Below are 25,000 nucleotides of genomic sequence, written 5' to 3'. Positions count from 1 at the left end.
CAAAACCATCATCAGAGCACCCGATGTCTCTGTCTGTCTCTCAACCTGTCTGTCTATCAGACTCACTCCTATACTCACTGCCACTTTGTCTTTTGCTCAACCTCTCTCTCTCTTTTCTTAACCAGTCTCCCAGTCTATTGTTCCGTTTGTCTCTCAACCTGTCTCTCCTTCTCTACTCCCTCTCTAAGTCTGTCTCTCTCCCTCACGATCTCCGTTCTTTCCTCAACCTGTCTTTCTCTGTCTCTCTCTCTGTCGCTCTCTCCCACTGTATTCTTTCTGTCTATCTCGATCAGAATTGCTCTTTATCTCTCTTTCTCGCCCTCTGTGTGTGTGTGTATGTGTGTGTATATGTGTGTGTGTCTGTCTGTCTCCCTCTCTCACCCTCTGTGTCTTTCTCTGTCTCTCTTTCTCACTCTCTCTCTCTCTTGCTCTCTATCTCTCTCTTGCTCTTTCTCACTCTCACCCTCTCTCTCTCTCTTGCCCTCTCTCTCTTGCTCTCTCTCTTGCTCTCTCTCTTGCTCCCTCTCTTGCTCCCTCTCTCTCTTACTCTCTATCTCTCTTTCTCTCTCTCTGCAAATGTTGTCTTTTTTCTCCTTCAGGCTGTCCATGTCTGTCTTTTTCCTGGTGCTTTTTCTTTCTCCCAATCTACATTTCTCTTAATCTTTCTGTCTCTAAGTTTATGAACACTGAGGTTATGATCGCGACTTTTCTTTTACGACTTTATTAAAAAGTGTGTTCTAAATTTAAACCAGTCCGTCAGGGCAGGTGTCACTCAGAAGTTTGCATTTCTGCTTTAAAGTCCAGTTGGAGAGGTTCTGGGATCAAATCCCAGCTTGATCCTTAAACTCCAGAACACTCGAATGGACTGGATTCTATCTCTCTTTTAAGTAATGCCAAATGAATAAACGCGCTTTAACGCATGACTAATCCGGTGCTCGCTTTCATCGAGCGGATTTGAGTTACACAAATTTACAGAGAGGGTTTAAATGTCAACGATTGTCTTAGGAACGTTATTTCAAAACCGTTATTTCTGCCAATTCAAATTCTCCAAATTCCGCCCAATTACTCGCACTAAACTAATTAACCATCACGGTTCAGACGGCACTGCGGGAGTGAGTTAATGACCGGGAGGATCGTGGGTCATGGTGTGCCACTGAGCCGTGAGGTCTGAAGACTTTCCTCCTCCAAATCACCTGATAAACAGGACAAGGTGCATTAGAGCAGGAAAGAACTGAACAGCCAAGAAAAGAACATTAATAATGACCTCACTGTTGGTTGGTCTCTGTGTCTCTGTCTCTGTCTCTCTCTAACACTCACAGTTCTCTCTGTCACTCTCTGTCTCGTTCTCTCTGTCACTCTCTGTCTCTTTCTCTCTCTCTTGCTCTCACACACTTTCACTCTCTCTCAGTCGCTCTCTCAGGTTCTCTGATTCTCGCTCTCTCTATCTATCTCCTTCCGTATATCTCTATCTCTCACACTTTCTTTTTTCTCTGTCTGTCTCTGTCTCTCTCTCTCTCACACACACACATTCTGTTTTCTCAGTCGCTCTCTCTCTCTCTCTCTCTCCCTCTCTCACACATTCTGTTTTCTCAGTCGCTCTCTCTTGTTCTCTGATTCTCTCTCTCTCTCTCTTTCTCTCTCTTTCTTTCTTTCTTGCTCTCTCTCTCCCTCTTTCACACATTCTCTTTTCTTGGTCGCTCTCTCTTGTTCTCTGATTCTCTCTCTCGTTCTCTGATTCTCTCTCTGTCTCTTTCTTTCTTTCTTTCTCTCTCTCTCTCTCTCTGTCTCTCACACACATTCTGTTTTCTCAGTCTCTCTCTCTCGTTCTCTGATACTCTCTCTCTCTCTCTGTCTCTCACACACATTCTGTTTTCTCAGTCGCTCTCTCTCTCTCTCTGTCTCTCTCTGATTCTCTCTCTCACCCACACACTTTGTTTCCTCTGTCGCTCTCTGTTCTCTCTCTCTTTCATTCTTTTTCCTCTGTCAGCTGTCTCATATTTACACAAATCCAGCATGTCCTAAGCGAATAAATAAAAAATCTGAATATATGTTTATGTTTCTCGATGTTGCTTTAGCCAGACGAAGTGATTAAGAAGACACTAAGAGAAACTCATGTACAGACTTCTCCTCCAAAGACAGATCTCTGGAACGAATGTCACGCTTGTAGCATCTTAGAGGTCTAAAAAAAGTTCTTTTTTCACCTCCTACAGCTTGAGCAGAACATGCATCTGAGTAACAAGGTCTGTTTTGGGTTTGTAAGAGAAACTGAGAATGTAAATGAGATGTTGTGCATGTGGAGCAGAGATCTGGTTAAACAGTACAGGACCACACTGGCTACATGACATGGGGGTGCCAACAGTTTTGCATGCAGTACTTAGCAGTGTTCCGAGCATTAATCTTTGCACGAATGCTCTACAGTAAAGGGTGCCAATACTTACGCACCACACACACAAGCACCTTACCTTAGATAGAGCGCTGACGTGCAGGAACAGGACGAGCACCGTGACGACGCACGTCAGAATCCGCATTGTGTTCAATTAAATATAAATATCTATAATATCTAAATTGATCCCCGTGCAGATTGTTGTTGTTGTTGTTGTTGTTGTTGTTGTTTAGAGGACGCAGCGCGAGCGCGAGCACCTGCAGACACAGACCTTCTTCAAGCGCCACTTCAACGCTCCATGTGTCAGCGCGCGCGCCTCGCGATGTTGTGCGGTGCGCGCGGACACACACACGCAGAGAACAGTTCCACGTGACGCGCACACACACACACACACACACACACACACACACACACACACACACACACACACACACACACACACACACACACACAGGGTACACACGCGTGCATACACAGGACGGGACGTCAATCAACTTCATCACGGACCAATCAGATCACGGGGGAGGCGTGAACACGGGCGTGAAAAATGAACACTGAAATATTGTTATTGGTTTTATTTTAATTCATCAGAAAGAAGAAAAAAGACGTCTGGTGTATTTTAAGACTACCGAAGCTACAAGGGTGATGCTGCTACTGTAGTTCAGGACAATTATCATCATCACACACACGCGCACACACACACACACATAAACACAGCACACACACACACACACACACACACACACACACACACACACACACACACACACACACACACACACACACACATACATATATACACAACACGCACACATAAACACATGCACAAACACACACCCATATATGCACAAACACACACCCATATATACACACAACACACACACACACACATACACAACACACACATATATATACATACACACAAACACATACACACACAAACACATACAAACACATGCGCACACGCACACAATCATCATTTTGTTTATAAAAAAACATTTGTTTTACAAAAATGAACAATCAAGTCCAGCTAAATCTTGTAGGAATAATACACCATTTAAACCCATTATTGTTAGCAGACTTGCTTTAACTACTTCATGTTTTAAAATGAAAGTTATCAGTTACTCGATTTCTTCTGTTCCTTCTGTTCCTGTAGCGCCATCTGTCGGAAATTGTGAGAATTGCATTTATTATTGCAGCCACATAAATGAATAAAACAGTAGTTTCATATTTGAAATTATTTTGAAAGCATTTAATTTATAAACATGTATCACTTATTTATTGACCTCAATGAAAGTATATATATATGTTTCTTATTACTGATGTTTGTTATCACAATTCTATTAATTAAACGTATTATTCTTATCATCATCATCATCATAAGAATAATAATAATCATCATCACCATCATCATTTCTTGGTGTTGTTGTTGTCGTCGTTGTTGTCATTCAGATACAATGAAGAATGTTTTTATTGTAAAACTTTAAAGATGGGATTGATTTATTCCTTTAACTTTTAAGAGGATTTATTTTCTTCTTCCTTATTGCATTTTAAGTGTTTTAGTGTAGGCATATGGCGTAAATTCTATATAAATATAATACAATTAAATGTTTTATTTATTATTATAAGTAATGGTAGTAATAATAATTATTTGGTTGTTTGTTTATTGTTGTTTGTTATTAATATCTATTGTATAATAACCTTCAAATTAATTTTTAAATCGGTTCTTAAAGTCTTTTTCTGTCTTTTTATGTTCTTAATAAAGAAATAAATGTAGCACGTATTTTGTAATGTGTTTTTTTTCTGTAAAACTTTATCAATAATCTGTAACCATAAAGTACAGAATTTGATGCGTTAGTTTACACACGTGTTGACGTAAGGACTCTGTGCTGCTTTGTGATTGGTCCAAAGTATAAAAAAAAACCGGAAGAGGATGTGAATGTTTTGGTGTGTGTGTGTGTGTGTGCGTGTGTGTAGCACGCGCGCACCGTGAGAATGGTGCGGATAAAGGCGAGGTAACATTCACGATTTTATTGTGTTTGAGTGAATTCTACACACTTATAGTGTTCATAGTAGTGTGTGTGTGTGTGTGTGTGTGTGTGTGTGTGTGTGTGTGTGTGTGTGTGTGTGTGTGTGTGTGTGAGAGTGTGAATTCTACACACTTATACTGTGTGTGTGTGTGTGTGTGTGTGTGTGTGTGTGTGTGTGTGAAAGAAAGAAAGAAAGAGTGTGTGTGTGTGTGTGTGTGAATTCTACACACTTATAGTATTCATTGTAGTGTGTGTGTGAGAGAGAGAGAGAGAGAGAGAGAGAGAGAGAATTCTACACACTTATAGTATTCATTGTAGTGTGTGTGTGTGTGTGAGAGAGAGAGAGAGAGAGAGAGAGAGAGAGAGAGAGAGAGAGAGAGAGAATTCTACACACTTATAGTATTCATTGTAATGTGTGTGTGTTTCAGGTATCTGCTGTGTGAGGTGTGTGTGTCAGACTCCAGCAGTTTGAGGTTGTTGGAGGAAAAAGCCATTTATCAGGCGGTGAAAGCGGCGGTGATTAAAGCACATGGAGAGTTTGGAGCTGCTCTGTATAGCATCGGGACTACAGGTTTATCCTCTAATAATAATCTATAGCATCGGGACTACAGGTTTATCCTCTAATAATAATCTATAGCATCGGGACTACAGGTTTATCCTCTAATAATAATCTATAGCATTAGGACTACAGGTTTATGTCTTATAATAATCTATAGCATCGGGACTACAGGTTTATCCTCTAATAATAATCTATAGCATCAGGACTACAGGTTTATGTCTTATAATAATCTATAGCATCGGGACTACAGGTTTATCTCTTATAATTATAATCTATAGCATCGGGACTACAGGTTTATCTCTTATAATTATAATCTATAGCATCGGGACTACAGGTTTATCCTCTAATAATAATCTATAGCATCGGGACTACAGGTTTATCCTCTAATAATAATCTATAGCATCGGGACTACAGGTTTATCCTCTAATAATAATCTATAGCATCGGGACTACAGGTTTATCTCTTATAATAATAATCTATAGCATCGGGACTACAGGTTTATCCTCTAATAATAATCTATAGCATCGGGACTACAGGTTTATCTCTTATAATTATAATCTATAGCATCGGGACTACAGGTTTATCCTCTAATAATAATCTATAGCATCGGGACTACAGGTTTATCCTCTAATAATAATCTATAGCATCAGGACTACAGGTTTATCCTCTAATAATAATCTATAGCATCGGGACTACAGGTTTATCCTCTAATAATAATCTATAGCATCGGGACTACAGGTTTATCCTCTAATAATAATCTATAGCATCGGGACTACAGGTTTATCTCTTATAATTATAATCTATAGCATCGGGACTACAGGTTTATCCTCTAATAATAATCTATAGCATCGGGACTACAGGTTTATCCTCTAATAATAATCTATAGCATCGGGACTACAGGTTTATCCTCTAATAATAATCTCTCAATACTACTACTACTACTACTAATAATAATAATAATAAAGAAAAGAGAGAGAGAAAGAGGGGGAGACTTTTCTTTTGACTTTTTCCAGTCCTTTATTTGCATGTCACGTAAAAAACAGATTGACTCAATGAACACACAAATAAATAAATAAATAAAGAATATTAAAATAATTTCAGTAAAATTAGGTTAACTGATAATAATCATTAGTTTAACTCTGGTGCTTATTTCTCCTTCTATAACAGAGCATAGAATATTCTTACAACACCACACTGATGAAAAAAGTGCAAATTTTTCATGCTTTTAAAGAAATTTAAAATCAATCAGGACTCTTGACTTAATACGTCTGGAGACAATTATTTTAGACTCAGGTATATTGCCATTTTTGCCTGGACCGAGGATAGAGCAGGGAAAAAGAAAGGGAGAAAGGGAGAGAAAGCTGGAGAGAGATTGTTGTTCTGTTGAATTCTGGATTGTGATTGGTCAGCTGGAAGGCGGGGATTAGTTTTCCTGAACAGCTTCTGTGACAGTTGTGTACGTGACCACAAATAACACGTTTATATCAACATGCCCTTTCTAGTACGTGATGGTTTCCATAGTAACAGCTCGCTCACATCCAGTTGCCTTTAAGGAGACATGGTATGGAAGGAGTCTCCAGTGTCAGCACGCTTTGTCTCTTTTTTTTTTAAAAGAGAGAAAAGATAAAAACGTCTTTTTATAGCGACTGTAACTGGAGTAAGATCAAGAAATCTGTGACGTGACGTCTTTATGGAGGGAAAAAAAAGAATAATTTACACATTTTTTGCAGATTATTTTAGCATGTCATAAATAAAATAAATAAACTAATGTTTATTAAAACGTGTCTGTGTGTTTCAGTGACGTACGTGAACGCGTACACTGGCGTGGTGATCTTGCGCTTCCGGAAATCCCACTTTCGGCTCATGTGGTCTGCTCTGCCCTTCATCAGCAGCATCTGGAGCCGTGGTCAGAAAGTGCAGTGCTTCTTCAACTGTATACACGTCGGAGGTAAGTGCAGGAGTCGTACGGAACACAGAGACGACATCTACAGAGCTTGTCCTGAATTTATAGAACACTAAGAACATTCTTTTCTGTTCAAGAGTCGGGTTTTGAAAACAAATTTGAGGGATAAATGAGTTCCATTATTAGTTAGATTGAACAGTCAGTCTCTCTTTTTTTCTTTGTCTATCTCTCCTCCCTTCCCATTCTGTCTCTTGCTCCCCCTCCCTCCCCCTCCACAGGCACCATCAGAACATGTCAGAAGTTCCTTGTACGATACGGTAGACGGCAGCTGTGCCGAATGCTGCCGCACTGTAAGACAGAGGGTAAGCTCTGCTCTCCTCTCGGTTCTGTTGCATCACCCTCGTGGCGTTCTATCGTCCCCGTTAGAATGTTTAAACATAAAACACCTGATTGATTGATCATCTTTGAGACATCACGTTGTATTGCCTTCTGTCGTTTCTGTCTCTGTCATGCTGTAGCTGAAAAGCAGGAAGTGAGGAGAGAGGTGATGAGCTGCTCACTCCAGGACTTCAGAATAGCTGATGATGATGCAGATGATGATGATGATGATGAAGAGGAGGAAACCTAACTATAAATCACATCGCAGACGCGCAGAGACGAACAGTTCGTGTTATTTATGTTGTCTGCTGTATAAAACTTTTCCTAAGCATTTTATGTTTAAGTTGTGTGTATTTTTTTGTAAATAACTATAATATTAAAAAGAAAATAATCGTTTCTTTAAATATGATGTTACTAAATCAAAACCTTTGGTTATCTGTGAAGATGAAAGTAAACATTATAAATAATATTAATATTGTCATTTGGTATGTAATAAACACTATACACACTGCTTATGATAGAAGTAACACGACATTAACCCAGGGCTCTCAAGTTTTAAAGACAGGCAGGCAAGCATGACATCTCCAACACAACCCCCCCCCCCCCACACACACACACACACCAAAAAATGACAATAAAAAACAATTGGGGGGGGGGATCACTGTTTAGTTTCTGTTTATTAATTTGTGTGTGTGAGAGAGATTATGACTGGTGTTTATTGTAAGTGTTTGTTCCCTTTTTGAACAGTTCGGCTCAAGCCCAGACATTTTTAGTGATGATTGAGACATGATTGAGTGATTGAGGACAATGTCCCGTCCAGAGACAAGCTGTTCCGTGTTGAAGTTTTGTTCAAACCGACCATCGAAAATACCCTCGCTAATGTTTTTTTTTTTCCATTGGTTGTTGCGTTAAATCTTACCCAGATAGTACTATTTTCTGATTGGCTGTTGTGTAACTTCCTTTTTTTGATTGGCTGATAATTGTCAGGCTCGACTAAGAACTCCAGGTGACGCGCTTGATTCCAGCCCGTTTCCATAGAGACAGCGGTGCGGCTTATTAACTATAATGATAAATAGTCAAAAAGTTTTTCTGCGTGAGAAATACGATGTGTGGCGGGAGAGCGTGACAAAAGACCGAAATGCGTGACTGTCACGCCCAATGCGTGACACTTAACCCTTTTAACCGCTTTATTGCGTTGTGTCTTATCGGGTTTGTACAACAAAACATAACCGTTTTGGTTCCATCCACGGTGTTTTCAATCCCACCAGTTTTCAGCCAACGCGCTACGATTGGCTAGAAGCGTTCCAAACACTACGCTACGATTGGCTAGAACCTCATAAACGTACGCGTATGAACCAATCGCGACCCAAGACACGATAGTTACTCTGAATACACCCCGAGATCTGTTTTACGTGGATTCGTTCCAACCAATAAAGAGCACCTTGGTCGTGCATGCGCACTTGTGGTTATTAAAAACTGTATAAAAGCGTCATCCGGGTCTTCACGGTTCCTGTTTGGCGACCCGTCGCCACAAGAGAGAAGTCGTTTAGCGTTATCGGAAATTTTGGGCCTAAAAAACCCATAAATTGATCCGTTTTCCAGCAGCTGGAGGGCGGATAACGCTCTGTGGGCCGCACAGGTTCCCACAACAAGGGGAAAGGGGAACGTTTCCGGGGTTTAATCTTCTTCCTAAATCTTCTGTGGAGACATTTTGGATTCGGTGTCTCTTGTTTATTTTTTCTCGGTTTGTTTGTGGTCAAGATGTCGCCGTGATGGAGTATCCGGGTGTGACAGACATGAGCAAGGGCCTTCGCCGCCTGACCCGCACCTCTGATAACAAGCCGCTCTTCTCGCTTCTCGTCCCGTTTAATGCTACAGAGCTCGTGCGTCTCCTCGGAGCTCGGCCTCAGTCCTTCCCACAGAGATATGGAGAAAAACAACAGCACCAACACCAAGGTCCCGCCCCGTTCCAGCTCTACAGGACCACCGCCGACCGACTCTAAAACTAAAACAGGTAAAAATAAATAAATAAACACTCTGCAGTTTCTCATTTATAAACGCTTATGTTCACGTTTTTCACGTGTTTGTTGTTTTTTTTTTATTTTTTTTATTGACATGACGTTTATAGGCCGCGGGTTCATGTCGTGTCCCAAATGCCTCCTTATTGGTGTTAGGGCACTACTTAGGCTGGATAATCCGTCGTTAACGTACACTACGTAGTAGGGCCCCTAGATAGGGAGCAGTGATGCGATTGGAACACGACCTCAACCAGACAGCGGTTCTACTTTTAACACTTTGTTTTTGTTAGCGAGGCTAATGTTAATTAATTAGCTTGTCTGGCTAACCGGTTACTACATAAACACTAATATATAATAAGAATTATTATTAATGTTGTATTATTGTAAAATATTTATCCGTTTGTGTTCACATTGAATGCGCCACCAAACAGGTTCTTCTTTGTCACGTTATTATTCATAAAATTAGCGGAAAAATATGCAAAGTGTAAAACTGGTCTGTCCTGAAAGTTTAAACAAATGTTAAGCAAACGAAAAACTTTACAACCCCTTAAAAACTGTTACACGTCGATTTGAACGAGCAATGACTAAAAAGCGGATTAATATCAGTGTAAAACTGCGATTTGAGTTTGAAGCCGGAACTACTTCCAGTGACCCGACTGACCAATCAGAAAGGAGGAGAATTTCACCACCACTGTTGTGTAATAAAAACTCTACCGAATCTTTAAACACTTCAGCCTAAAAGTCCCTGAGCTCAAGCTGATTTGATGTAGATTAGATTTCAGATTATGCCGTGACATAGGGATGTTTATGATGTTTGTTCTTTCAGGCAATAACGACGATTCTAAAGGTTTATAAGGGGTCATGGTGTGGCCCGGAGGAGACGTCGTCGTGTAAATATAAAGTGCTGCTCGGAGGCTATTCCTGTTCTCTCACATGACTCAAGAAACCCTGACAGCTTGTGGAGAGACTCTGGAGAGGGTAGAAGTTCACATCGACTGCAAAGAGTCGCCAAATTAGAAAAAGAAAAAAAATTGTAAACGTTTTGGTCCTAAAGTGTCCCCCCTGAGCTGCTCTGCAGTTTGTTGATAAGCTGTGTGTCAACACCCCAGACGCTCTTATCGTTAACCGTGAGGTATAAAACTAACTTGCGGCTCAGAGTTTAAGCAACACGACACTTTAAACCAGATAAACATGACGTGACATGTGAAGAGATGCTGGCTCTTATTCCAGTTTGAGGAGAACCAAGAGTTTAAAAATGGAATAAAACGAACACACACAATACGCAGGAAGCGTCTTTGCTTCGTTTCCTGTCGGTCATCAACGGACAGAATCTCATCTACGTTATTTTCTGACTTGATAAAACTTTGTGTTTTTTCCCTGATCTGAACGGTTTGTTAGAGGTGGTGTTTATCTTTTAATTTTATTGTGTATAATTCCTGGAGCTCTTATTATTGTTCATGTTCAAAGATCAGGCATGCGAACGTAACCTTCCTCTGGTCATTCATGATCTATTTATATTAATTTTAATATACGGTGAGCCACAATGCGGAACGTAACGTCTTCTTTTTTTTTTCCCCCCTTTAAGATTCGAAGAATAATGGCACCTCCAAGCGCCACAACCGTAAGCGGGAGCCTGCCTTCCCCAAAGCAGAAAATTTCCCAGGCCCCCGTCGCACCCACTCACAGAAAAGCAAGAATTTCGACAAGAGACCCCCCCAGAGAGGTGGAGCAGGAGGTAGACAGGGTGGGCTCATGGTCGGTGGGAGAAGAGAAGAGGTAAGTCTCTCACAACGCTGAGAACTGCGAACGGAATCGCTCTCGTTACGATCGTCCCGATCGCTCGAACGCTTCCTTCTGTTCTCCTCCCCTCAGGTAGCTGAGACGCGCCGGGCAGAGTTCAGCCCGGCTCAGTTTTCTGGACCCAAAAAGATCAGCTTGAACCACTTGCTCAATTTTACCTTTGAGCCACGTGGAGGCCATTTTGGCTCCGTAGGCGATGGCCATTCGTGCTGGGGTCGCCGCAACAAGTGGGGTCACAAACACAAGCCCTTCAACAAGGAGCTGTTTCTGCAGGCCAAGTGAGTCTTAGATCTCAGAAGCTTAAGAGACCGGACACGCCGCGTCACGACGTTTAAACCGACGTCCTTCGTTTTGTCTCCGCAGCTGCCAGTTTGTGGTGAATGATGACCAGGATTATCAAGCTCACTTCACTGACCCTGACACTCTGGTCAGCTGGGACTGTGTGCAGCAAGTGGTGAGTGATCAGAGTCGTGCCTCATGTCCTGCCAAGTCATTGCTAGCGTTTCAGATTTCTACAGGCTCCAAACCCTGACGATGCTGCAGCCTTATTGCGTTTGTTTCTCAGCCTTGTTTTTCTCTGTGTCCAGCGCATCTACAGCCACGAGGTGCCGTCCTGTCCGATCTGCCTGTACCCTCCGGTGGCGGCTCACATCACTCGCTGCGGTCACATCTACTGCTGGCCCTGCATGCTGCACTACCTGTCTCTGAGCGAGAAATCCTGGTCCAAGTGTCCCATCTGCTACGAGGCCGTGCACAGCGCAGACCTCAAGAGGTACGTACGAGGGTCGATGACTGATAGAAAGCGGTAGTGTTTATTTACACGCTACTGAAGTAGGATTCTTGGATCATTTTGACTCTTACACACACAAACGCACACACACACAAGGTAGAACGAGTTCTTGAGTCTTAAGCACTCCGGTTATTCTACAGCTCTCTGTATTTAACTCACCTTGGACCGAACCGACCGGTTCTCGTCTTCTTTCGTAGTGTCGTCGCCATGGAGACGCGTCAGTACGCGCCCGGCGAGGTCATCACCATGCGCCTGATGCGCAGAGAGAAAGGCGTGTTGGTGGCTTTGCCCAGCTCCCAGTGGGTTAAGGTGGAGGAGCCGATCCGCTTTGGAGGTGAGGGGCTTCGTGCTGAAGAGAACATCAGGGTAGAAAGAACTTTTCCTCTTCACACACTGACGCACGTGTTTTTGTGTACATTTTTCACATTCCGTCCGTGTCGCAGACGTGCGTCTGAGCTCTTACTCCAAGCTGCTGCTGGCGTCTCAGGATCAGGTTCTGGGTCTGTTAGCTGAGGAGAGAGCAGCACTGCAGGCTCAGCTGAAGCAGGAACAGGACGACCCGCAATCCTGCTTCATACAGAGCGCGTTACTGCAGCTGCAGGTAACACACACACACACACACACAGCGGGAACTTTCAGAGATCGGACTCGCACGTTCTTATCGTTCCTATCGTACGTTTAGGAGCGAGAGGACGGCCTGCTGAAGCAGAACCTTCCAGATAAAGGCAGTTTGGAAGCTGCAGACATGACGAAGCTTTCTCTGGCTGACTCGAACGTCGCTGAGGTGGCGGTCAACAAGCTCCCGAGCTCCAAGGTAAACAAACCGATCCGATTTCGTCTCATCACTGTCAGATTTCTGGCTTTGCTTTGACGTGAGCAGTTTATAACTCCAGGGTGGACGCTTCGTCTAGTGACTCTGCAGGACTCGCGTTCTCCGCTTTGAGTCAATTCCGTGTTAGAATTCACCATGAAACGGACCTCGAACGTCTGATTGTCGTTCCGACTCTGAAACCCCTTCCTCTGTGTGTAGCCCATCCTGCAGTACGCTTCAGCGTTCGACGATGAGATCCAGGAGACCACCGAAGAGCTCCCAGAGGTTCCGCTCCAGCAGGAAGAGCCCGAGGTCTCCGAGCAGGTGCCCGAGGGACCCAGGGAGGAAACCCTGAGTAACGACGACGGGCCACAACAGAACCCTCAGCACGGGCCGTACTACTACTTCTACCAAGGTGTGTGTTTATTAATGTGGAGGGAAAAAAAAATAATGCGGTCGACTTTTTAGAGAAAAAAATCAGCGATTCATCGACGTTTAACACGACGCCTGCTGCTCTGCTCCCATGTAGCGGAGGACGGGCAGCAAATGTTCCTGCACCCGGTGAATGTGCGCTGCTTGCTGAGGCAGTACGGCAGCTTGGAGAACAGTCCTCCGTCCATCAGCGCTCCAGTCGTGGAGATCGAGGGCCACACGGTGAACGAGGTACGGGTTTATCAGACGCTGTAATCATTTACCGAAGCTGCACTAAAGCTGTTCGGTATCTAAACCCAACAACACGCGTGTTTGTTTTGAAGGACGTTCGTCGTCGACACCGTTACCTCTCGCACCTGCCGCTCACCTGCGAGTTCAGCATCTGTGAGCTCAACCTGCAGCCACCGGTTCTGTCCAAGGAGACGCTGGACAGCTTCTCAGGTACATCACAACACACACGCACACATTTATTTATTTAATCAACAAGACGCATGAACCTGACCCGTCTTACCCCGACAGACGATCTGGAGCGCAGGAGGCGCGCGAGACACAAGAAGGCGAGGGACGAGAAGAGGAGGGAGAAGAGGATCGAGATGGAGGAGAACAGGAAGCAGGGGAAATGTAAGCGGCTGTGACGTGACTTGGTTAGACCCTTGGAGCATCTAGGAAGGCGTGTGGATTGTTCTGCCTTCGGGGGGGGGAAAGGGATCTGTATTTTCTGTCTCTCGGATAGAAACGGGTCTATTTTTGTCTGGAGTTAAGACTCGAACTCGAAGCCACTGTACGCAAACACCGACTCTAATCGGCTTAAAATAGCCATGAGGTCGATGTCGGTTCCTTCTGTCGACTCTAAATATAGCTAAACAGAAGTAATTGATTCTGCTCCTGTAGAACCCACATTTTAGTTTAGTCCAAAATACACCTGAAACATCCGTAACATTTATCTCTAACTTTTTCCCGTCCGTGATTCCGATGATCCGTGTCTTTTTAAATAGCAAAACACTCCTCAGTAGTTTGGTTTGGTGTTTGCAGACCCAGAGGTGCACATTGGTCTGGAGAACCTGCAGCATTTCCCAGCATTCGGTTCTCCTCCTCATTACAGCGAACCAGGACAGAACCCCGAGTTCCAGCTCGGACCTCCGTCTCCCCTGAGCAGCAGTCCTGTCTCGGGTAAACCCACCGTTTTATATCCTCTAGTTGTGTGTTAAACGTTTTAATATGACCAAATCTCGTTTTTCCCATTTTATTATCCACGTGTCAAGACTGATGTGTCTCCAAAAGGGGGTGAAATTAAACACGTGTCTCTGTTAATCTGAGCTGTCGAACACACAAACAGTTCTGTGTCCTATTCACGTTTCAGACGTCGCCATGTTCCCGAGTCTAAACGCGAACGGTCCGTCCATCAGCGTAGGCAGTGTGGAGGAAGACTCTCCCTGCATGTCCTTCGCACAGGTTGTTAAACCTTTCTTCTTCTTTCTCCTCACACCTTTTCTTTAAAAAAAAAATAAATGCCTTCTGAAAATGCTGATTAAAGGTGGGGTCTCCGTCATTTGAGAAACTCTTCAGAAAACTGAGTCGGAACGACAAACAAAACAAACGTGTAGCCAATGAGCAGAAAGGGGGGGGGCTTGTCAATATGGGCAGAGAGAGCGTTCAGTGCGCATGTGTGACATTAGCAGAAAGCGGTTTTAACATAGACACGGAGGATAAAAAGAAAGAAAGAGAAGAAAGACTTACGATAAGGACAAGAAGTAGGACGTGTTAATATAGGATCAGCTTTCCAGCGCTGGAGAGAACTGAAGGAGCAGGAAGTTGGCCACATATTCACAGGTTGGAGTTTCCCGAGTCAATAACTCCTGAGCTAAACGCTGTTACTACACAAATAACACCTCTTTTCTATCGTAGTAATGTAGAGAGGCAGCTACAACCGTGTTTTGTGTAGTAACAGCGTTTAGCTCAGGAGTTATCGACTCGGGAAACTCCGACCTGTGAATATGTGGCCGACTTTACTTAAGACGCCGAGGCGCTTTTTTCCTTCTCGATAGGTGAGTAACGTTGGTTTTGCTTTGTTACACAGAACTAATATATGCCTTTGTCCTTTACATCATTATGCTTGTGTGGCATTTTTGCTTGTTTGTTTATCTACAATCGTATTGTTCTTCCCTTCAGCTATGATAAAGACACGTTTCTTTCCGTTAGTCGCCTGGGTTACGTGTGTGTGTGTGGGCGGAGCTATTGATACAGGGGTGGGACCCGTTTGGGTTAGGGGCGTGTTTGTTTTGTTGATTTTTATATGTCGACATTGGCTTACAAACAACGGAGACCCCACCTTTAAGTGTGTGCTTTTAAACCTGTGTAGATGCTGAGAGACGGAAAAGCCCGAGCTGACGTCTGGCCCAGAATTCCTCCAAAGAAAGGTGAGATTCTGAGCACCGAGATGTCAAGTAGCTGGAATTCGCTCTTTTAATATAAATCGATCTATCTATCTTTCTTCCCCTACAGATGTGTTCCTGGCTCCTCCGGTGGCCGACAGCGACGGAGAGAGTGACGGATCGGACCGCATGCCGGTCCCCAGCTTCCAGAACTCCTTCAGTCAGGCGGTTGAAGCAGCGATGCTACAACTAGACCACAAGCCACCAGCCAAGGCTGAAGCTTCATCTACCACCGGTCAGACTTCTGTAGTCCTGTAAAAAACCCCTTAAGTACTAAACTTAATAAGAATATGAATAACACATGAAGAGAATATATCTGCGTGTTCATGAATAATCCATACAGTCTGGCTCGGGTAAAGAAAACCATTCATCACACGGCCGAGAATTTCATACGCAGATGTTTTATTTTTCTCTTAAACTTTAACGCCAATGAGTTTAAAAAGAAGAGCTTTAATACAGTAGCTCAGAGTTTAACGGCATCAGAGCATCATTTCTTAACGATGTCGACAAACAGCATCCGTCTGACGTCACCGTTTGTTTACTTCTCTTTTTTTTTTTTTTTTTTTTTTCCCCCAGATGAGAAAGGAGGGAAGAAAAAGAAGAAGAAGCAGAAACTTCTCTTCAGCACCTCTATGGTTCACACGAAGTGACCGAGACCGCAGATCACGCTTATTACGCACTTTCACTTCTGTTCACTTTTCTCCTCTCTCCGTTCTGTCCTGTAGGGTGGTGTTTTTTTTTTTTTTTTTAAGCCGAGAGTCGTTAACAAACTGAAGTTAGACCCAGGATTAACACTTGGCTCTTATAGGCTGTAGAATTAAGGATCGTGACGTGTCGAGTCCGTCGCTTTAACACACGCTTTTTATTTCAGTTCAGCGATTTAAAATCTGATGTGGCAATAAAAAAAACATTTATAGTGTAAAACATCACGTTTATTTAGCAGCACATTTAAAATTAACTCAGTCATTTCGAGCGTAAAACGAACGTTCCCGGGGTTCAGCGACGGCGTCCCGGCGTTTTAAGACACGGCAGTCGACCAGCTGCTGATTAACTCGAACCTTCACGTCATCGCCGGACCCCCGGAGCGAACGCGCGCTCATGACGCACTGCTAATATCTGTCCATACGCAGTATGTAACGTTTCCTCCCCCTTCGGTCTTCCTCGTCTTTCTTTCCCTCTCCACAGGTCGATATAAAGCACTTTATATTTCTCACACGATCATCAGTATAAAACACGACACTTTGTTTTTTTACGCTTCTTCATCTGGTTCAGACATGTAATAAAGCCCGAGTTTGGGCTCCGATGTTTAACTGCAGGAATAGAGCAAGTGTGACGCTTCAGCGAAGTGCAGCGTGAATTTTTTTTTTTTTTTTTGATTCCTTCAGTGGGAATCTGTGATTTATAAACCCGTATCGATTGATTTAAAAAAAAAAAGAGAAAAATAAAGACTTATCTATCATTTCACTGGGTTTGTCCTCTTACTGACCTGCAAATGAAATGAATTCTAACGAGCGTCTTTGGTATCGTCTCGGTGTCCATGGCTCCTGTTTAGGGCTGGGCGATAAAACGATAACGATATGTATCGCGATAGACACATGATCGATATCAATAAAAAAAATTTTTTTTTTTTTTTTAAATTCGTCGGAAGGAAACTGGCTTCGAAGTAAGTTTGGTTGCATTAACAAAAGGCACTCAGTCTCTTATGAGTTTTCTGTCTTAATAACTGAGGGGATTAGAATCAGAGGAAGGTTAAGTTAAAAATAATTAAATGTAATTTTCTCCTGGTCCTTATTTTAAATGGGTCATAAATATCAATAATTACCGATAGATATAAAACTCTGATATCGTGATATGGCTGAAAACTATCGCCCAGCCCTGCTCCTGGTTATGGGGAATGAGAGAGTCTGTGCCGTGGAGATGAGGGCGACTCTCGTTTACGTTAAACACTCAGGAGCCGGTTCACGTGTGTGTTTAATGCAAAAGACAAACTCTACACTTGGTTATAAAATCCTTCCCTAATGTAGTGGATCAGTGTGAACAGGTCTGGTGTCTTTTTGTCTCATCAGTTAGAACTCATTTATTTATTCTCCTTATGAACCTGAAGCGAGATGACGTTTATTCCTGACAGTTTGTTTTCTCTACTAAATGTTTTTACTCGAGTCTATTACACACACACACACACACTCTAATCCTGTGAGGGAAAAAAAGTCTTCACACACATTTAGATAATGAAGAATCCACCACAGGGTTAATGGTACAATCTGTACTCTGGGTAAGTCTATATTTATGATCTGTACAGGAGACACGTATAAAGGTTCAGATTGGGTAAAGACTAAACTCGTGATCTTTCAGTTAATGAAGAAAAAAAGTGAAACGTTCTCAATAGTTTTTATTAATCATTTCATCTTGACATTTTTTTTTTATTATTTAAATTTCATATGTACAGTATTTATAGATTAGAACACTTTCAAAAACCTGACAGCTGCGTCTCCATGACAAGACAAAAAGGTACAGGTTTGTAAACTGGAGGAGACGAGCTGATGCATCTCTCACACACACACACACACACACACTCAAACTCTGTTCTCGAGTAAAGCCTTGAAGTCGGGTGAACAGACGAGTTTGTGTTTAATGTGGCCGAGTACAGTCATGTCTCCTCTCCTGCCCTCGCTGCTCACAGACACTAACTCCTACACACACACACACACACACACACACACACACACACACACAATTAATACAAGAAACACACATGTAATGTGTATAAGTTGTGGTGTGTGTGTGAGAATGAAAGACCTGGAAGAAGGCGCAGGATGTCCCCAGAGCCACATCCAGCGTGACGTTCCCCAACACGAGCTGCACTCGTCCGGACTTCCTCACCAACAAGCGGCCCACCAAACCCTCCTGCAGCTCCTTCAGATGGCAGCTGTTCTCCTCCTCGTCCTCCTCCTGCTGTCACACACACAAACTCTGATACTAGCCTAGTTTAATTCCACAGCACTGTTTATACTGTTTATGATGCAAGTTACTTTGTTCTCACTTGCCTTAAAGTAACCATAAACATAAAAAGCACACACACACACACACACCTGTCCTTCCGTCTTCTGCAGCACGTTCTGTCCGTCCTCTGACTGCACAGTGGTCTTAGTGGGTCGGGTGTCGCTGCTCGGAGGTTGTCCGGGCAGAGAATCGGGGAGCTGCATGAACAGAAGCTCCTCCTCTTTGCAGTGACTCCACGCCTGCAGCAGGTCAGGCAGGAAGTCGGGTTCAGGAAGGGGCGGCATCTTAAACATAGGCTCCGCCTTCTTAAACACCGGGACATCAGGAGGCTCCTGTTTGACTGAACAGAACCAAAAAAAAAAAAAAAGACATTACACTATTAAACCTTTACTAAACTCAGACATCTTAATATTTATTATTAAATACTTTATTCGACTAAAATAATTTTTATAACCTACGAGTCACTGAAGACTAAACGCTACATAGGACTTTACCCTTGTTGTAGGAAAATTCCATATATTTTAAAATACATTCCTCTTATGATCAGAGGTGAGGACGAGCTGCAGAAAAATATAAAGATCTAAACATTAACAGGTTTAAAATCTGTCCCGCTCGCTGCCTGTCCCACTCGCCGCCTGTCCTGCTCGTCTGTCGGTCTCACACACTCTCTGTCTGTCTCACCTGTAACAGCAGTGTCCGAGCTCTCCGTGTTCATCTTTTCATCCTCTGCATCCTTCTCCATTTTGACTCCCCCGAAGTCAGCATCTTCCTCAAACTCTTCTTTAAACACCCAGCCGGACACGACCAGGGGAAGCTGCACCGGACAGCAGCGTGCTTCGTTCCTCAGGTGCGGGTCATCCACAAACTGCGGAGCACACGAGGCATCATGGGTATCAGCAAACCAAATACATTTGTGACTAGAAATTCTTCCTGTCCAGTCTTAATCCAATACTTAATAGAGTTTATCTGGATCGGGTTGACGATTTAGTATAAATCTGGACTGTAAATCTGTTCTTCCACAATCTGTCTAATGAGAACTTAAACATCACTCACATTGTCTCTCTCCAGCTTACGCAGGATCTCTTTGGTCTCCTCTTCAGTCTCTCTATACTCCTTCTTAATGTTGATGATGGGGCAGGGGGCGCTGTTGGGGGTTTCCCTCGTGTCCTCATACACACCTGGAACGGCACGAGAGAGGAGAAAAAGCAACTCACCAATCTATAACCGAGGGTGCCAAAACTTTCATTATAAGGCCTAATGTAAAATGGGTAGGGCAATTACAGTGTCTGACCAATCTATCAGCAGCACTGCCGTTAGCCCCGCCCACATCTCCTGTGTATCTGGACCCATGAACATACCAAGCCCCCCACCCCCACCTCACCTCTCCTTTTGACTACCGCCTCCGCAGGTCCCTGCTCGAAGATGGAGTGGGACTGGATGACCTCTGGCCGGCCCCGCCCTCTGCCCCGCCCGTCTCGCTGTCGCCCGCGATCCGCATCCCTCCTCTCTCTCCTGGGTCCTTCGTTAACTTTTAACCTGAAGGGAAAACAGCAGCAAAGTGTAAATCTGCTTATTGAGAAATTAAGCTCATCATGAAACAGAACATAGTCCGTAGCAACCAACATAGCAACCGTTATTATCCTTGTACGTATACGTCACCGATATCTCAGGTCTTGTGCACCACTTACTCTTCTTTACTCTTGCGGCCGATGATGTTGGGCGTGAAGGTTTTCTGTGAGGTAAAAGTAGAGAGAAAGAGACAAAGAGGATATTACACTCCACATGAATATTTAATAGAAATAGAAAACCAATTATTATCCCAGAAGCACCTTCTTCACGCCTCCCAGTGTCAGGTCTCTGGAGCGAATGTTGGGAAGGCGTCCGGGTGTCCTGAGGTTCAGCATCGAGCCCAGACCTCCAGGACCAGACCTCGGGTTCGAGGAGGAGTCACCGGAGCCTGGGGTCGCCATCCTTACTCTGAAACACCATGAAAACGATCTCAAAATTCACATCAATGACCGTTTACAGCAGACATTACAGCTTATAACATGACCAACAGGACCAACGCTTGAAAACCTGAAGTATAGACTTTAATCGAACCGAATTTTCTACAGCATCTTATGAGGTGTTCAGAAAGCGTTATAGCTGATCGGTAGCTGCTACGATTTACATTTTATTACTATAATTATTAACAGATCCGTTTCTTGCTAAAATTGTAGATTATGAACATTTTCTTCAGACTCTCTGAACTGTTATTGGTGTAAATATCCACTACAAGCCTACATGATCCCCAACTCATGGAAATTTCCGTTCATTCTGCTCAAATAAAACACGCTTCAGTTTACCGTCTCTGTAACAAAACAAATTGTGCACATTTGCGAATTTATATCGGGTCACATTCTGACCTCACCATAGACTTGTTCCGTCTTACGCGTCGTCTTTGACCTTTCCAATATGGCGGACACGTTGACGTATAGCTTAGCATGCGCGGCTAAAGTCGGTATTAAACGCCTTTTTTCTATCTACACGCTGGATTAAATCAGACAAACGGGTTCACGCGTAAACGCTTCACTAACTACTGGACATTCGGTGCATTATATAAACCGTATATGACTTAATTCATGCACTTATTTTAGAAAGTAGGGAGAAATTCATCAGTACTCGTGACACTATAACTTTTTTAATACACGATATACACAGAACACGTGTTAGACTTTCTTTAGGTCGCTGTAGTGTGGAATAAAAACGTGTCGTTATTGTTGTTGTTAGTTAGTTTAAACACATGACACAGAAACACGTGGCTGATCAACCGGCTACATTATTAGCTGCTAATAAACATATTCAGTAACGTATTTACCCGCTTTCTCCTGAAGACTGATACCAAACGTGTCCAAACGCATTAAAGTTATTACAGTTAAAAGTTCTAAAGCAAATACAGTGATTACAATCAACACTGTGAGCAAATTTATAAGCCACGATTTAATGGGCGGGGTTTTGCAACCTTTAACCTCTGCGACGTCACTGGACAACTCAGCGATTTTAATCAAAAATATTTTATCGTTGAGTATTTTTAACTAGGCTGTAATAAAAATTGTACAATGTAGTGCTGTGGGTTACTAGGCTTATTTTTCTGAAATTTGATTTATGATAAATTCATTATTTTATAAAATGTCATAAAGCCGGGGCCCCCTGGCACCATCTCAGGGCCCCCAGTTTGAGAACCACTGGCCCCAGACTACATGTTCTGAGCAGGTGTTGTCAGTGAACAGGATGTAAAACTGTTGGCTAAGTTGCAGACACTCATGATGTACTCATGCTGATGATCTGGGAAACGTCTCTAACAGCAGTCACAATGTCATTGTTTGTGTCAAACAAGTTGTGATTTAGTTGTAACATTAAACAGGAGATCATGACTTACTCTGTGCTCAAAGTGATGCTCGCAGCTCCAGGGCTTTTCTCTGTGGGCGATGATGAACAATTCCAGGATTTTGTTGTTTTTTTTTTAAATCTATGTGTACTGTTTTATTGTTAACGTGTGTGTGTGGGGTGGGGGTGGGGGGGGGTTCGTGGCCTAATGGTTAGAGAGTTTGACTCGTAATCCTAAGATTGTGGGTTCGAGTCTCCAACTGCTCCCTGGGCGCTGCAGCATAAATGGCTGCCCACTGCTCTGGGTGTGTGTTCACTGTGTGTGTGTGTGTGTGTGTGTGTGTGTGTGTGTGTGTGTGTGTGTGTGTGTGTGTTCACTGCTGTGTGTGTGAACTTCGGATGGGTCAAATGCAGAGAACGAATTATGAGTATGGATCACCGTACTTAGCTGTATGTCACATCACGCACACACATTGTATTTTTTTTTTAAAAATCTGTGTGTACTGTTTTATTGTTAACATATGCATTACAATGTGTGTGCGTGTGTGTGCGCACGCGCGTGTGTGTGTTTGTGTGTGTGTTTGTGTGTGTGTGTGTGTAGGAAGCAGGATCTGTTGGGGGTGCTAAGGTGTACACACACCACAGGCCTGAAGGTTACTGTCAGGCTCAGGCTCCCATTGCTGCAGTGGTGCTCATGCACAGGCCTGCTGAGGTCAGTGGCACTTCACACACCCTTAACACACACTTCACACACACCTCACACACTAAAGCCTTCCCTGTTACTAAAATGCAGGCTTGGTAAGTCTGATATAAATAGCTTCACTACTGCACGAGTCATAAATCTGAATGCTGGTTTATTTAGCCATCAAAAATGAATGAGTGAAGTCTATTAATAATGAGTCGAGTCTGTACAGCAGATATCTGCTTGAGTCAGAGCTCCTATCAATGGATGTCAAGTGATGTAGAATTTTAGCCTTGAAAGATTTCAAATTGGTCTTTTTTTTATATAAACTTTTTTGTCTCATATAACTTCGCATTACGATTAAGATAACCATCTTCTAATCTGCCAAATACGGATAAAACTGGCAATGTCGGGGTCTTTGACGGACTGCAGTGTTTAAAAATATGCAGCATTGTACTGTAACTATAATTTATTCGAGTAGAATCCCTGAAAATTCTGTATAAATGGTTTTAATGTAATTCATTGACCATTATTTATGAGACAAAAAAAAAAACAAATTGCAGTTCCAAATCTGAACAGCAGGGGGCATAATATTTCATCTATATTATAAACTCTAAAGGTGTCTATTCTCAATACGAGGTCATAGTGAATACACACATTGTTGTTGTTGTTGTTGTTGTTGTTGTTGTTTTTTACAATTTATTATGTTCATTCTAAAACACACACATACTACAGATGTGGTAGATAGAGATTAGCCTGGAAAACAGCTAGATTATCTGGAAAACTTTCAACAAGAAAAAGTGCAATTCACTCTCTAACCATCCCTTAAAGTGTGCTTTAAGTTGTTCTTTACATTTCTTTTATTCTCCAAAGTGGAGGAAGAATTCCAACTCGTGTGTGTACGTCTACCTGACTCACTGTAGATTCCTGACACTAAATAGATATAAATATTGATTAGAGGCAGGGTCCCCGATTTTTGAGAAATGCTTCAGAAAACTGAGTCGGGCCGAAAAATAAACAAAAAACAAAACGAACGTGTAGCCAATGAGCAGAAAGGGGCGTGTCTTGTCGATATGGGCGGAGAGAGCGTTCAGTGCGCATGTGTGACATCAGCAGAAAGCGGTTTTAACATCGACATGGAGGATAAAAACAAAGAAAGAAAGAGAAGAAAGGCTTAAGATAAGGCAAGAAGTAGGACGTGTTAATATAGGATCAGCTTTCCAGCGCTGGAGAGAACTGAAGGAGCAGGAAGTTGGCCACATATTCACAGGTTGGAGTTTCCCGAGTCAATAACTCCTGAGCTAAACGCTGTTACTACACAAATAACACCTCTTTTCTATCGTAGTAATGTAGAGAGGCAGCTACAACCGCGTTTTGTGTAGTAACAGAGTTTAGCTCAGGAGTTATCGACTCGGGAAACTCCGACCTGTGAATATGTGGCCGACTTTACTTAAGACGCCGAGGCGCTTTTTTCCTTCTCGATAGGTGAGTAACGTTGGTTTTGCTTTGTTACACAGAACTAATATATGCCTTTGTCCTTTACATCATTATGCTTGTGTGGCATTTTTGCTTGTTTGTTTATCTACAATCGTATTGTTCTTCCCTTCAGCTATGATAAAGACACGTTTCTTTCCGTTAGTCACCTGGGTTACGTATGTATGTGTGGGCGGAGCCATCGATACAGGGGTGGGACCCATTTGGGTTAGGGGCGTGTTTGTTTTGGTGATTATAAATGTCAACATTGGCTTTCAAAAATCAGAGACACCACCTTTAATGTAGTAATTATCCTTGATTCTGTATTAGAGATGCTAATTAGTTGTCTCAGGTGACTAATGAAGAGTAGTTTAGAGAGTTTTTAGACATTTAGTACTCTTACTCCCTCACCTTACTCTTACTCTTACTCCGTCACCTTGTGAAGCTGTTTCAGGACACATTCACTGATAAAGATGTGAAAATGGTTATGGACTAGTTTCCTGTGCATAATTCCTGAGGATTTATGGTGATGGACAAAGTATAATATACAAGATAATATTTACATACTGTAAGTGAACAACGAGGAGGTTTGACCGATGAAAAGCGTCCGATCGGCAGCCGAATGAAGAGAAGGAGAGATTTTAAAGATTTAATATATATACTGTAAAGGAAGTATTTTCTGGAATCCTGGCTGTTCCGTGTGTGTGTGTGTGTGTTGTGTGTGTGTTGTGTACTGATCAGTGGGGTGTAAAATTGATGCTTATTTCCTTATAGTCCAGCACGGCCTGTGGTACTGGACCATATGGGACCATCTGGCTCCTCTCTCTTCCACACCTCCAGCTCTGGATAAAAACCCTGTTCCCCGGGAACTGAGGAGGAGGATGAGGATGAAGAGGAGGAGAAGGAGGATGTAATCAGGACACAATTCTAAATTGCACTGTAC

General features: G+C 42.9%; 4 protein-coding genes across 5 annotated transcripts in view; 2 read left to right on the top strand and 2 right to left on the bottom strand.

Moving 5' to 3' along the window:
* The window catches only part of olfml2a (olfactomedin-like 2A), a 28,079-nt gene extending 25,319 nt beyond the window's left edge, over positions 1-2,760 (bottom strand). The window contains exon 1 of the mRNA XM_027179431.2: positions 2,463-2,760. Within this exon, the coding sequence (XP_027035232.1) occupies positions 2,463-2,528 (66 nt within the window). The 5' untranslated portion in view covers positions 2,529-2,760. The remainder of the gene's footprint in view (positions 1-2,462) is intronic.
* Positions 2,761-4,265: 1,505 nt separating this feature from the next.
* Positions 4,266-7,722, top strand: pop5 (POP5 homolog, ribonuclease P/MRP subunit). The gene is made up of 5 exons (XM_027179421.2): positions 4,266-4,398; positions 4,842-4,984; positions 6,771-6,920; positions 7,154-7,237; positions 7,394-7,722. Exons 1-5 carry the CDS (start codon positions 4,379-4,381, stop codon positions 7,501-7,503), a joined length of 507 nt encoding a protein of 168 aa, XP_027035222.2. The 5' UTR covers positions 4,266-4,378; the 3' UTR covers positions 7,504-7,722.
* Positions 7,723-8,664: 942 nt separating this feature from the next.
* rnf10 (ring finger protein 10) lies at positions 8,665-16,997 on the top strand. Its single transcript, XM_027179425.2, has 17 exons — positions 8,665-9,267; positions 10,857-11,047; positions 11,144-11,349; positions 11,435-11,525; positions 11,659-11,843; positions 12,059-12,195; positions 12,305-12,462; positions 12,544-12,675; positions 12,892-13,087; positions 13,202-13,335; positions 13,428-13,545; positions 13,624-13,725; positions 14,137-14,274; positions 14,465-14,556; positions 15,464-15,521; positions 15,607-15,771; positions 16,113-16,997. Exons 1-17 carry the CDS (start codon positions 9,123-9,125, stop codon positions 16,184-16,186), a joined length of 2,322 nt encoding a protein of 773 aa, XP_027035226.1. The 5' UTR covers positions 8,665-9,122; the 3' UTR covers positions 16,187-16,997.
* A 911-nt stretch (positions 16,998-17,908) lies between these two features.
* On the bottom strand, positions 17,909-21,538 carry polr3d (polymerase (RNA) III (DNA directed) polypeptide D). 2 transcript variants are annotated; one of them, XM_027179427.2, is made up of 9 exons: positions 21,394-21,538; positions 20,366-20,513; positions 20,225-20,268; positions 19,918-20,072; positions 19,590-19,714; positions 19,218-19,401; positions 18,626-18,876; positions 18,333-18,488; positions 17,909-18,226 (listed from the first exon to the last, which is right to left on the bottom strand). In XM_027179427.2, the coding sequence occupies exons 2-9, from the start codon at positions 20,504-20,506 to the stop codon at positions 18,110-18,112; spliced, it is 1,173 nt and encodes a 390-aa protein (XP_027035228.2). In that variant the 5' UTR covers positions 20,507-20,513; positions 21,394-21,538; the 3' UTR covers positions 17,909-18,109. The 2 variants fall into 2 exon arrangements, with proteins under 2 accessions (XP_027035228.2, XP_027035229.2); XM_027179428.2 differs by having other exon boundaries at positions 18,333-18,485.
* Positions 21,539-25,000: the final 3,462 nt, after the last annotated feature.

The sequence above is a fragment of the Tachysurus fulvidraco genome, chromosome 14, assembly GCF_022655615.1.
Source record: "Tachysurus fulvidraco isolate hzauxx_2018 chromosome 14, HZAU_PFXX_2.0, whole genome shotgun sequence".
Lineage (NCBI taxonomy): Eukaryota > Metazoa > Chordata > Actinopteri > Siluriformes > Bagridae > Tachysurus > Tachysurus fulvidraco.
This window is presented reverse-complemented; position numbering and strand designations above follow the sequence as displayed.

What these genes read in the sequence shown, in the direction of transcription:
- polr3d (XM_027179427.2), bottom strand. Translation starts at nt 20,506, where the DNA reads ATGGCGACCCCAGGCTCCGGTGACTCCTCCTCGAACCCGAGGTCTGGT. An exon ending in GGCCGCAAGAGTAAAGAAGA is followed by an intron (nt 20,073 to 20,224) that starts GTAAGTGGTGCA and finishes TTTTCCCTTCAG; the next exon opens with GTTAAAAGTTAACGAAGGAC. An exon ending in CTCGGACACTGCTGTTACAG is followed by an intron (nt 18,877 to 19,217) that starts GTGAGACAGACA and finishes GGTTCTGTTCAG; the next exon opens with TCAAACAGGAGCCTCCTGAT.
- pop5 (XM_027179421.2), top strand. Translation starts at nt 4,379, where the DNA reads ATGGTGCGGATAAAGGCGAG. An exon ending in ATGGTGCGGATAAAGGCGAG is followed by an intron (nt 4,399 to 4,841) that starts GTAACATTCACG and finishes TGTGTGTTTCAG; the next exon opens with GTATCTGCTGTGTGAGGTGT. An exon ending in CAACTGTATACACGTCGGAG is followed by an intron (nt 6,921 to 7,153) that starts GTAAGTGCAGGA and finishes CCCCCTCCACAG; the next exon opens with GCACCATCAGAACATGTCAG.
- rnf10 (XM_027179425.2), top strand. Translation starts at nt 9,123, where the DNA reads ATGCTACAGAGCTCGTGCGTCTCCTCGGAGCTCGGCCTCAGTCCTTCC. An exon ending in GTACTACTACTTCTACCAAG is followed by an intron (nt 13,088 to 13,201) that starts GTGTGTGTTTAT and finishes GCTCCCATGTAG; the next exon opens with CGGAGGACGGGCAGCAAATG. An exon ending in GAGCAGCAGTCCTGTCTCGG is followed by an intron (nt 14,275 to 14,464) that starts GTAAACCCACCG and finishes TTCACGTTTCAG; the next exon opens with ACGTCGCCATGTTCCCGAGT.